This window comes from Mus caroli, chromosome 7 (assembly GCF_900094665.2).
Source record: "Mus caroli chromosome 7, CAROLI_EIJ_v1.1, whole genome shotgun sequence".
NCBI classification, from domain to species: Eukaryota; Metazoa; Chordata; class Mammalia; order Rodentia; family Muridae; genus Mus; species Mus caroli.
Window position 1 is genome coordinate 15,078,406 of NC_034576.1, and position 12,006 is coordinate 15,090,411.

The 12,006-nt window shown below is 44.1% G+C and overlaps 1 protein-coding gene across 7 annotated transcripts in view; it reads left to right on the forward strand.

Annotated features, from left to right (window-relative positions):
- The first annotated feature begins 542 nt into the window (after positions 1-542).
- Znf541 (zinc finger protein 541) overlaps positions 543-12,006 on the forward strand; it is a 35,148-nt gene continuing 23,684 nt past the window's right edge. For 2 of the 7 annotated variants that reach the window (XM_021168427.1, XM_021168421.1), the window contains exons 1-3: positions 643-1,108; positions 1,587-1,736; positions 10,552-10,955. In XM_021168427.1, coding sequence (XP_021024086.1) covers positions 10,649-10,955 — 307 coding nt within the window. In that variant the 5' untranslated portion in view covers positions 643-1,108; positions 1,587-1,736; positions 10,552-10,648. Of the gene's footprint in view, positions 588-642; positions 1,109-1,377; positions 1,413-1,586; positions 1,737-7,441; positions 7,466-9,501; positions 9,558-10,551; positions 10,956-12,006 lie in introns of those variants that run through there. The other 5 variants (XM_021168423.1, XM_021168422.1, XM_021168424.1 and 2 more) reach the window with 5 other exon arrangements.

The following is a 12,006-nucleotide window of genomic DNA, read 5'->3' on the forward strand; positions in this document are numbered from 1 at the left end:
CAGTCCTGCAGTTCCTGCAGCGGACACAACATGATCTCCGCTCCCAGGAATCTGCCAGCCCAAGAGGATGCGCAGAACGGCTTTAGTGGTCTCCATCATTCAGGGAACACTGCTGTCACCAGGGATCTATACTGGAGGGTGTCCAGTGCACACAGGCATTGTTTTAATGAGGACTCAGTTCTTCTTAGTTCACGCCCCTCCCCCTGCTGCCCTTCCCTTTTGCCCCTTTCGCCCCGATCTTCCAACCGCCCGCCTCCCAAAATGGCGACCAACCGCCTCCTTTCCCGCCCCGCGGTGGGTCACATGACCCGCAGAAGCCACGCCCCTCTCCCCTAAGCCTCGGGGAGCCCAGCCCAGAGGCACGCGCCACGAGCCCGGGCCGCGCGTGCCTCGCTCGCTCGCGGCGGCGACGACGCCGGGCCATGCCTGCGCGCACACTCCATGGCGGGCGCACGCGCCAGGGGCCGGGACCGGGCTGCGCGTGCGCGCCGGGCGTCGTCCGGGCGCCTCGCGGCTGACGGGCGGCCGCTGGGAAGGCCCCGCGAGGCGCGAGGCACGAGGCCCGGCGCGCGAGCCCCCGGGGGCGGGTAAAACCCGGTTGCTGCTGCCCTTGCCCCTTTCCCCTTTCCCCTCTCTCCCTAGCCCTGTCTGCCCGCCCTTTCCTCTCACCTCAACCCCTCGTCACCCTCTCCTTGGCTTCGTCTTCCTCCCCGAGCGCGGGCCTGTGTGGCTCCTGTCCAAGGACGCCGCTCAGCTCCGCGTCGCGCACGCTCCTTCTGCACCCCCGCAGCCCCCTTCCTCCTTGGAAAAGACTCTTGGGGTGCCCCCAGCCCACTGCACCCACCTTTATTTTCTACCCGATCCCTGCCAGGTCCCCCAACTGCCCCCTCGCAGTGCCCCAGCTCGCGCCGCGGGCCCTACCCGACCTCTGCGACTTCTGCACCGCGGCCTTGCATTCGCAGGCCCCTCTGCTGACCGCCCCCTTCTTCCTCAGGTGTCCCGCTTTGGGGGACCCGGATGTATCTCTTTTTGAGGATCTTCCAGCACGAACATCAAACTCTTCATCGCTTCCTTGATCATGCCTCTCCCTGTGCTTTTTCTAGCAAAAGTACTATTTTTGTTTTCAGCCAAGATCTCCCTAGTTTCTAGCAAAAAAAACAAAAGAAAAAAGAAAAAAGAATAATAATATTAATATTATTATCTAGGCTACAATCTCCCCTTTTGGAATACTTACCCAATACAGCCAATTCATGTTTTTTCAAGTTTCTCTTCTAATGTGTTTGCTTCTCTAACCCTCCCTTCTCACTTTTCCAACAAAAATTCCTTTTCACCAGTTTTGCCCCCATTAGATTTTGCCCCACCAAACCCTCTAGGTACCTCTTACCTGGCTGGGGTGGTGGGAAGGGAATAAGGTGGGTTTTTTTTTTTTTTTTAAGATGTAGTAATTTCCTCTATATTTCTCTCTCCAGCTTAGTATTGCTTCACTTCCTGCTCAAATTGTCTTTCTCCCCAGTTTCATACCCGTTTCCTTGCTTGTTTTGAGACCCCGGTTCTGACTTCCCCTGCTTTTCACTACCTGTTTTCAGGGCAAAAGATATTGGATGAGTTTTCAAAAATGACCACCTCACCCTTCCAGGAGGAGATAGTGAAGGCCTGATTACCACCTGAAACCCCTTCACAGTGGGGCCTAAGTCCGGCCCTCCTGTTTCCAGGAGAGTCGCTCACTTGCTTTTCTGGTGAGTTTTCTTCTTTTGTACCTATTCAAAGACACCTGCTGTGTTCTGTGGATCACTTTCCAGCCTTTCTCAGCATTCTTGCAGTAGTGTGAAGACCATACATGTTGCTAGCAAAATCAGCAGAAGGATAAGTATAAAGTCATTGGAAGAGAACACAGGGCACATGCTAGCTGACCTCTTCTGAGGAAGGCAGGCTCTTATTAGATTGAAGTATGTTTTTGTTGATGATATTCATTTCAAAACAAAAACCTTTTACCTTTTCTGCTGGATCAGGGTAGCAACTCATCCCTACAGGGACAAGTGAGGGATCATACTAGTAGGGATTATGGCAATTCAAATTGTGTCCTCTCCATTGAGTGATGGCAGCTAGTGCAGGTAACCAAGCACAAATACCAGGCCAAGTTTGCAAGAATTTTTTTTTTTAGGCGAGGCCTCTGGTTTATTAACTGTCTCTATGTGAAAGATAAATTACTAATGCTAGCAATGAATTTAATAGTTTAAGTGGCAGGAGCTAGAAAGATGGCTTATTGGTTAAGAATACTGGCTGCTTTTCCAGAGAATCTGGGGTCAATTCCTAGCACTCAAAAAACTCAGTAACTATCTATTAACCACGTCCCAGGGGCTCTGGTGCCACCTTCTGGCTTCTTTGGGCACTGCATGCATATGGTACAAAGGCGTACATGCAGGCAAAACATCCATACTCAGAAATCTAAACGGCAGGGCAGGAGGCAGGAAATGTAGCTCGGTTGTAAGAGTAGTTGTCTAGCATGCATGAAGCCCTGATGTGATCTCCAGCACTACAGAAAACCTGGCATGGTGGTGCACATCTATTCTCCCAATACTTGGGAGATGGAGGCTGGCAGATCAGAAGTTTAAGGTCATTCTCTTCTTTGAGTTTAAAGCGTACAAAGGGATAAATATAACTCTGTCTCAAGAAAACATTAAAAAAAAAAACAGAGTACTTTTCACACCAGTAATCCCAGTACTCAGAAAGGTCTTGTCTCAAAAAAAAAAAAAAAGTGAGACCTCAGAAAATATGTTTTGGGCTGGGTGTGGTGGTGCACAGTTTTAATCCCAGCACTGGAAGCAGAAACAGGCAGATCTCTGAGCTCAAGGCTAGCCTGGACTACATACATAGTGAATTCTAGAACAGCCAAAGCAATTAGAATAACCTTGTCTTGAGAAAGTAAGATATAGATATAGATATAAGTTTTGGGATTAGGAAGTTTGTTAATTCTGCAGTGCTGGGAAGCCAACACAGACCTTGTACATGCTAAGTAAACACTCTGTCACCAGAGGTAGGGATTTCTTTTTTTATTGGAAATATACTTACCAGGGTAAATACCTTAGAGGACTTTTTCTCTTTAGAATATCAGGTGTTAAACTTTTTATCCTCAGTAACCTGTTAGTTTGGTAAGGTAGCACATACCAGTAATTCCCAACTAAGGAGGCTAAGGGAAAAGCTACACAGTGGGGCACTGTTTAAGCAAAAACAAAAACTTTTCATACTTGAGAATCCCAGGAAGCTTTGATGTAAAATATATAGATCAATATTTTCTATTAGAATTTCAATTAAGTTATTGGGTATCTCCATTCAGCCTTCTGAGATATTAAATGTATTGAAGGTATTATCTTAAATATTTCTGGATTTTTAAAGTTGCAAATGGTATACCATGCACAAAGTACTAAGTTTGATCCCAGCACTGCAAAATTAAGATAGTGACTAGACCTTAGGGAGCAGCCCAGACACGCAGGAGATCAGTAGTTAAATACAGTCAGATGTGGCTTGTTGAAAGTGTTATTGTTTGTATGAAGTATACATGAGAAAAACCAGATCAGGGCCCCCCAAAAATCTGAGTGAGCACAGTGGGCTAGGCCTGTAATTCCTCTGTCACTAGAGATTTCTTGACTCTGATCAGCTTGAGAAACACAGTAAAACCCTGTCTCAGAAAGACAAGAATAGGCTAGAGGTGCCTGCCTTTAATCTCAGCAGTTGGGGAGGCAGAGGCAGACAGATCTCTGTGAGTGAAAGACCAGCTTGGTCGATGTAGTAAGTTCCAGGCCAACCGGAGCTACACAGTGGGACCCTGTCTCACAACCAAATGAGTAAATAATTCATTCTATTCTTCATGGCAAAATACAATAACAAATGAACAATTCTGTATTAATATAAATGACATCTTAATTTAAAGCTATATAATAGAAATTTAGTGCAAAGAATAATGTTGACTTATATTTCTATAGTCATATGGAGTCTCATACCTGCCTCAGCACTCAGCTGAGACACCATGTCATGTATCTTCACTGAGAATAAACACATGGATGTTATCATAAAATAGCTTTGACCACTGAACTTCCTGAAAGATTCTTGGGACACCTTAGGGGTCTTCTGTATTTACCCTATTAAAATAAATTCACACCTTTAATCCCAGCACTCGGGAAGCAGAGGCAGGTGGATTTCTGAGTTCAAGGCCAATCTGGTCTACAAATGGAGTTCCAGCACTGCCAGAGGCTACACAGAAAATCCTTGTCTCAAAAAAAAAAAAAAAAAAAAATTAAAAACACTGGCTGTTCTTCCAGAAGACTGGGGTTCAATTCCCAGCATCCACAGGGCAGCAGCACCTGTCTATAACTCCAGTTTTGTGGGATCTGACACCCTCACACAGACATACATGCAAGCAAAACACCAATGCACATAAAATAAAAATAAATTATATTCTTTTAAAAGAAAGAAAAAATGTTGTTTTAGGTTTTGTGTTTCCCCCCTTTTAGAAACAGGATCCCAGGCTGAAACTCATTGTGCACTCATGAGAATGACCTTGAACCCTTGGTGGTCCTGTGGCTGGGGTTGAGGTGTGTGCCACCATACCATGACTGCTATTCTAGATCTCAGTGCTTCCTTGCTTTCTCTGCTATGACCAGCTCCTGGGAAGGAAGAACTTTGATGTCTCCTTTTCTTCTTTAGTTGACTCGATGCTAAGGTTTTTTTCTTTGTGGGTATTCTTCAGATTCTTGTGTGAAATATTTAAATTCATTCTCCATGTCTCATTTTTTCTTATGGCAGAACTTTGCTCTGCAGCCCATACTGGCCTAAAACTCTCAATTCTCTGTCCCAGTTTTCCATGTGCTAGAAATACAGTCATCAGACAAAATCCAGTCTTTAAATAAGTGATCAGAGGAAATGAGTCAACCCTCAGGTTAAAACTGTGTAACTAGAGGAGGAGGTCTTCCTTGATTGTTCAATTTCAGAATGCAAGGCAGAAACCGAATGTCAGGTATGGAATAATTGCATAGTAGAGAGCTGAAGTGTGAAGGCTTCGAGATCAGACTGCTCAGGGCAGGATTCTTCTAGCTCTGAATTGGGATGAGTTATTCTCTGGGTTTTCTTTATGTCACCCATGACAAGGTTAAAAATGTAGCACATGCTTCAGGGAGGAGTTAAGGAAACTAAAAATGGTATGTGAGTAACCTCAGCAGTACTTGGCATATAATAAAACCTGAATAATGTCCATGCTGTTATCACGAGAATAATTATTACAAGGGTATGCCAGGGAGACAAGTTGGGACTATGGGCAGAAAAGACTATGAGCTCTGGTTAGAGGACAGTTATACCTGACTCTGTCCTGTTGTTCACTGTCAGGGAATAGCAAGTCTAATAGTTCAAGAGGTGATAGAAATCTATATATGTAGAGGAAATTCTGTCTAGTTGTGCTGGGAATAGAACAAGGACAGTGCATTTATACAAGTAGTTGAACTACTGAGCCTTGTCTCAAGCCCTTGCTTTTTTTTTTTTTTTTAAAGATTTATTTATTTATTATATGTAAGTACACTGTAGCTATACTTCAGACACTCCAGAAGAGGGCGCCAGATCTCGTTACGGATGGTTGTGAGCCACCATGTGGTTGCTGGGATTTGAACTCTGGACCTTCGGAAGAGCAGTCGGGTGCTCTTACCCACTGAGCCATCTCACCAGCCCAAGCCCTTGCTTTTTAAAAGACAGTCTTACTATGTAACTCAGGTTAGCCTTGATCTTATGACCCTGGTGCCCAAGTACTGGGATTATAGGCAAATGCCACTGTGCCTGGGAAAAATATATCTTCATTTAAAAAAATATAGGCCAAAGAAAACAGGTCTATAATTTATAATAGGTCCTATTTAATTCACTTATTTGTATGTAGTTTGACACAGGCTTCACATTGGCTTGCCATATAACAGCTGAGGCTGGCCTTGAACTCCAGATCCTTCTACTTAGTCGTGCACAGCTTATTTTATTATAATTATTGTTTGTTTATTTTGAGATAGGTCCTTTCTGCATTACATTGGCTGGCCTTAAACTTACAGTAATCTTTTATATCTCTTGAGATCACAACTATGATATCATGTTTGACCTGACTGGTATTTATTTTGGTGTGTGTTATATTTTTTAGTGTATGTGCACATGTGTGTGTCATATTGTATAACATGACAAGATGCATTTTTTTCAATTGTTCTCCACCTTTATTTTTGAGACAGGATCTCTTGTGAAACCTGAAGCTCATCCATTCCATTGGGCTGGTTAGCTAATGAGCTTTAGGGACCTTGTCTCTACCCTATCCCCAACCCCTCCACTCATAGGGTTTGCCAATGTGCCCACTTTATATTCATTTCAGGGATCCACACTCAAGCTGTCATGCACACACAAGAAACACTTTACCAACCCAACCTTCTCCCTAGCTTGTGATAGGCCTCTTTTAAAAGAAAAAAAAAAAAAAGATTACTTTGGATCCCCAGTGTTGAATTAAATTGTTTTCTAAACCATTCAACAAGACCTTCGTTTTTGTTTTGTTTTGTTTTGTTTGTTTGTTTTGTTTGTTTGTTTGTTTTGAGACAGGATTTCTCTGTGTAGCCCTGGCTGTCCTGGAACTCACTCTGTAGACCAGGCTGGCCTCGAACTTAGAAATCTGCCTGCCTCTGCCTCCCAAGTGCTGGGATTAAAAGCATGTGCCACCTCTGCCCGGCCTCTTCTCTTCTCTTCTCTTCTCTTCTCTTCTCTTCTCTTCTCTTCTCTTCTCTTCTCTTCTTTTCTTTTTTTCAACAAGTCATTCATGATGCTAAAACAAGCCATATGGTTTTAAAGCTCACAGCCTTTATGCAGCTATGAAGCCAAAATTAAATTGCAAATGAAATGCAAACAAGGTAGCCCAGCCAGTGTAATCAGCTTGCATACACTAATTTAATGAGGGGATGGCTATCTAGATGTATCTTTAATGTTCCTGGAAAGGGCTCCCTTGTTGATTGCCTTGCTGCCCCTTTTTCTTTTAGATTATCTTCAGAGTAAAAACAGAAAATGACAAGATCCTTATTTAAAAGCAACGTAGGTGGTCTCATTTCTAGCACTTGAGAGGTTTAGGTAGGAAGATTATGAGTTCTGGGCAAGCTTCTAGTACGTAGCAAGTTAAAGGTCTCAAATGTCTTATAATGCAGGACCTGTAGCTAGTATGAACCCATGCTAGCCCAGCTTTTTATATGGATGACGAGGATCTAAACTCTGGTTCTTAGGCTTGTACAGCAAACATGTTATACTAAACCATATCCCTACTCTTTTTCACATTAGCTTTTCTGAACAAAGTCTTCCTGAGCTTGGAGCTTATCAATTTGGTGAGACTGGCAAAGCAGCAAGCCCCAGATTGTTCTGCATCACCTTCCAGCATTGTGATCAAGGGTGTGCACTGCCATACCTGGGTTCTTATGTGAGTGCTAGGCGTTGAAGTCAGGTCCTCATGCTTGATCAGTTCTGTCCTGTCAGTTTACTAGTCAGCAAGGCAATGACAAAGATTCTGCTGCTCTTAGGTTACTCCTGTGAAAGAGTTGTTCAACCACCAGCAAAAGAGTTGAGTATCCACAATAAATAACCCCAAACCACCGAACCAAAACAACCAGTGTGTCCAGGTATGGAGCACCCTTCAGTCCTGCTAGGCAGTATTTCAGTACTGCCTTAGCCTTCACTCCATGCTTAAACAAAACAGGCTAGAGGGGACATTCAGGACCTTGTCAGGTCTTTTATGAGCATGTAGTCATTCCCAGAATTATACAAAGCAGCTTCAGAGAGAGGGTAACTAAGTCCATGTTTACTCTAATGCCCACCCTTGGTACAGTGTGGTTCTGTGCTTCCTGACTAATGTGTGATGTCTCCACCATTACCACTACAGCTCTCTACACAGAATAGTACTGCCCCCACCTTAATGCCTTCTGAATGTCTCCTATTCTTTCCCAACCTGACAAGCATTGTCTTCCAGAATGCCACATAGGGGAAGTCATACAATATTTGCCCTTTTCTGCTGACTCTCATAATCTCTGCATTTCTGGTCCTTCCCTTCCTTTGTGATTTGATAGCTTATTGCCTCCATCCCCTTAAATTTGTTCTATTTTACATGTATGGGTACTTTGCCTGCATATATGTCTATGGAGTTCAGAAGAGGGCATCAGATCACCCAAAATTAGAGTTGCAAATGATTGTAAGCTGTCATGTGGGGGCTGAGAATTGAACCCAGTTCCTCTGGAGGAAAAAGTCAGTGTTCTAAACTGCCGAGTGATCTCCAGTCCTGGTTATTGCCTGTTTGTTTGTTTGTTTGTTTGTTTTTGAGACAAGGTCTCACTATGGGACCCTGGCTGGCTAGGAACTTGCCAGGTAGACCAGACCTCAACTTTATAGAGATCTTCCTGGCTCTGCCTCCTGAGTGCTGAGATTAAAAGCATGCATCATCATGCACCATATTCCACTTACTGTCTTTTTACTACTGAATAATACTCCATTCACCTGTGAGAGACTCTTGATAACTTCCAGGTTTGACATCTATGGCTGGAACTGTCATGAGCACGTGTGTGCAGGGTTTTGTGTGGTCATGTACTTTGAGCTATACAGGTGGCTCCGGGGAGAGTGGTTGCTGGGTGGTGTGATATGATTGTGTCTAGTGCTGCAAGAGACCTAAGATGAAAGCTTTTCAGAGTTGTTATCCTGCAGTGCACCATCACCTCAGCTTTCTGTTTTGGCTTTAGCTTGTCAGTTCCTGCCCCAGACTGCAGCAACTGTCCTCTTGCAGCTCATCTCCATCCTGAGGAATTCCCAAATTAGATAAAATAAGATCAAGACCTTTGCCATGGGCTTTCAGGGAACTAGGATAGGTCAGATGGGAGGCTGTGGTTCTTTAAGAACAAATTCTACTCTGTTCTTTCAGCATCAGGAACCCATACCAGACACATAGCTAACTCTTCAAGACCACTGCTGAGCCAGGGAGTGGGATGGGCTAGGGTAAGTTAGAGCTCTGCTCCATCCAGCAGGTCATATTTTCCTGTAGAGGCCTGCTGGGCCCCTGAACCTTTCACCATTACTAAGAGTTTTAATAAAGATTTTTGTTTTGTTGGTTTTTCAAGATAGGGTTTCACTGTGTAGTTCTGGCTGTCCTGAAACTTACTTTTTAGACCAGGCTGGCCTCAACACACATAGATCCATCTGCTTCTGCCTCCCAAGTGCTGCAATTAAAGGCATGTTTCATCACCACATAATAAAGTTTTGTTGTTTTGTTTTGTGTTTCTGTGGTAAGATAGGTGAGAATTATTTGAATTCAATATGAATTTATTATTTTTCTTTCCCTTCCTTCCCTTTTCATTTCTCTCTCCTCTTACCTTTGCTTCCCCTCCCCATCTTTCTCCTCTCTTCATCCCTATCTTCCTCCCTCCCTCTTCTCTTTTCTTTTCTTCTCCTGCTTGTTTTTCCTAGGCCAGTCTTGAACTCCTGGATTCAAGGGCTTGTCTCACTCAACTTCTGGCATGCTAGAAGTATAGGTGGGCACCACTGCATATCGCCTTCTTTTTTATCTGCTATAAGACCATTCATATATTCTTCTGAGTGAGTTTTGATAATCTGTCTATTTCTAGAAATTTGTTCATTGATTTTTTTTGTATCTGAGTTCAATGACTAACACATTGGGTGTGTATTGTAGCCTATCTACTGTGTGAGTGCACTGTCTAAACACAGTTCTTCATAGTACTTCCTTGTAATCTTTTATTTTTAGAAGGTGGTTAGTAAAACTTCCTCTTTTATTCCTTTTTGGGGACCAGGGTGATAGGACTATTGAGACAGCATCTCATGAAACACAGGCTGGTCTCAAACTATTTACCCAAGGATATCTTGCCTCCATATCCCAAGTGCTGGGACTACAGGCATGCCTAGTTTATGTGATGCTGAGTGGAGCCTAGAAGTTTGAGTGTGCTAGATAAGCATTCTACTAACTGAGCTACACCACCAACCTAACGTCAACATTTACTCTATATTAAAACTCATTGTATTTACTTTTTTTTTTGTATGAGACTTTGCCAGTCCAGGCTCTTTTACACACACAGTAAGCCTCCCTTTGTGCAGTGGTATTTCATGTGTCTCCTGGCCACATGGAACAAGTGGACAAGCATCCCCAGGCTTAAACTTGGGCCTGAATGTCCCAGTGGACTGACTTGTGCCTGCACAGACTCTAACTTTGAGTTTCCTTGTTGCTGGCCTTGGGATTTTCCTTGCTTGTCTTTTCTGCCTGGACACACATTAAAGTCTATTTGATTTTTCTAAAATTTATAACTGGAGGCAGAGGACTCTGCAGTCCACCATGTGTTATCCTTTTGTCTAGTTGACAGATGAGGAAATGGAGTTCATGGATCTTGCCCAAGGTCATGCAGCAAGGTTAAATGGCTAAGAACAGACCCATCTAAGTGGCTCCATTTTCAAGTCTACATTCTGCCTACTACACCTACCACCTCTTGATTCTAATACCTCCTTGTTCATTTTCAGGAGCTAGCTGCCAGCAAGGGCTCTTCCCTTCCTGACTCTGGACACGGCTTTGCTTGTCTGGAGACGGGCTCTAGCCAGGACCTGGCAGTGGAAAGCCATGGAGCCATGCGGTCTTGGGGAAGAGGGAGCACTTCCATCAGAAGGGCACCTCCCATCCTTCTCTGAAAGTCAAGGGCTCAACTGCAGTGACACACTCAACCGGGACCTGGGCCCCAGCACACGGGACCTGCTCTACGCTGGCTTAAGCAGTTTGGACCTTGACCCCAGTCTCTCCACATCGGATATGCCCAGTGAAGTGCTGGAGGACAATCTGGACACCCTGTCCCTATACTCGGGGAAGGACAGTGACTCTGTGAAGCTGCTGGAAGAATATGCAGACCCTGAATCACAGACCTCCTTACAAGGTGAGGCTGCTCAAGGACTGAGCACCTACAGTTCCTGCAGGTAGCCAGGGATTGAATCAGGCATTGGCTAGGAAAGGTCTCCTTAGCTGGGCATGAGGATGCCTGCTCATAACTCCAGCATGTAGAATACAAACACAGGAGGAACACTACAAATTGAGGCCAGACAGAGCTACATAGTAAGACCCTGACTTCAACATGCTAAACTAAAGGAAGGAAAAGAAAAACAAAACAAAAATCTCTTCTTGTATAGGAGGCTTTTATCCTACTTTGGAATTGTTCCCAACTTGTGGGTTCTGGGTGTTAAATGCAGGTCCTCAGGCTTCCATAGCATGTGCCTTTACCACTGAGCCATCTCACAGACTGGGGTCCCCATCTTTACCACCGAGCCATCTCACAGACTGGGGTCCCATCTTTACCACTGAGCCATCTCACAGACTGGGGTCCCCATCTTTTATCTGTGTATAGGCAGACCATCAGGCTTGTAGGGGACTTTTATATTACTGCTATATCTCAAGAGCATTTTTCCAGAATAAGTGGAGATCCTGTCCATTCTGTTTTGTACTAGTCTAGCTTTTCCAGGCCTCATGTCATGTAAAATAAGGGGACCCCAATTCTCACATGCCCACTGCTCTAGAACAGTGGTGAGACATGAAAAAGGAGAAGACTGCAAAGCCTCCCATAGACCATAATGCAGACAAGTGCTTGATTAAATCCTGCTTTGTCTTTTTAAAAGAGAGAGGTCTTGCCATCTTCCCAGAACACTGAGGCTCCATCAGACCTCTTGCCTCAGTCTGTCCAGGAACCAGGACTATAGATTGTGCCATGCCCAGCTAGTTGTTTTTTACAACCAATATTGTCAGTAATACTTCAATCTTAAATAGGGCCTTGATTCAGTTCCAAGGTTTTCTCTTCAACCATGGAAGAAAAGGAGAGAATTAGTGAAATAATTGAGCAGCTTGGGTATCATTTTAGTTTGCTGTTGGTCCCCTGTGGAACGGAGTTCTTCTTCTTTTTTTTTTTTTTTTTTTTTTTTAAAGATTTATTTATTTAT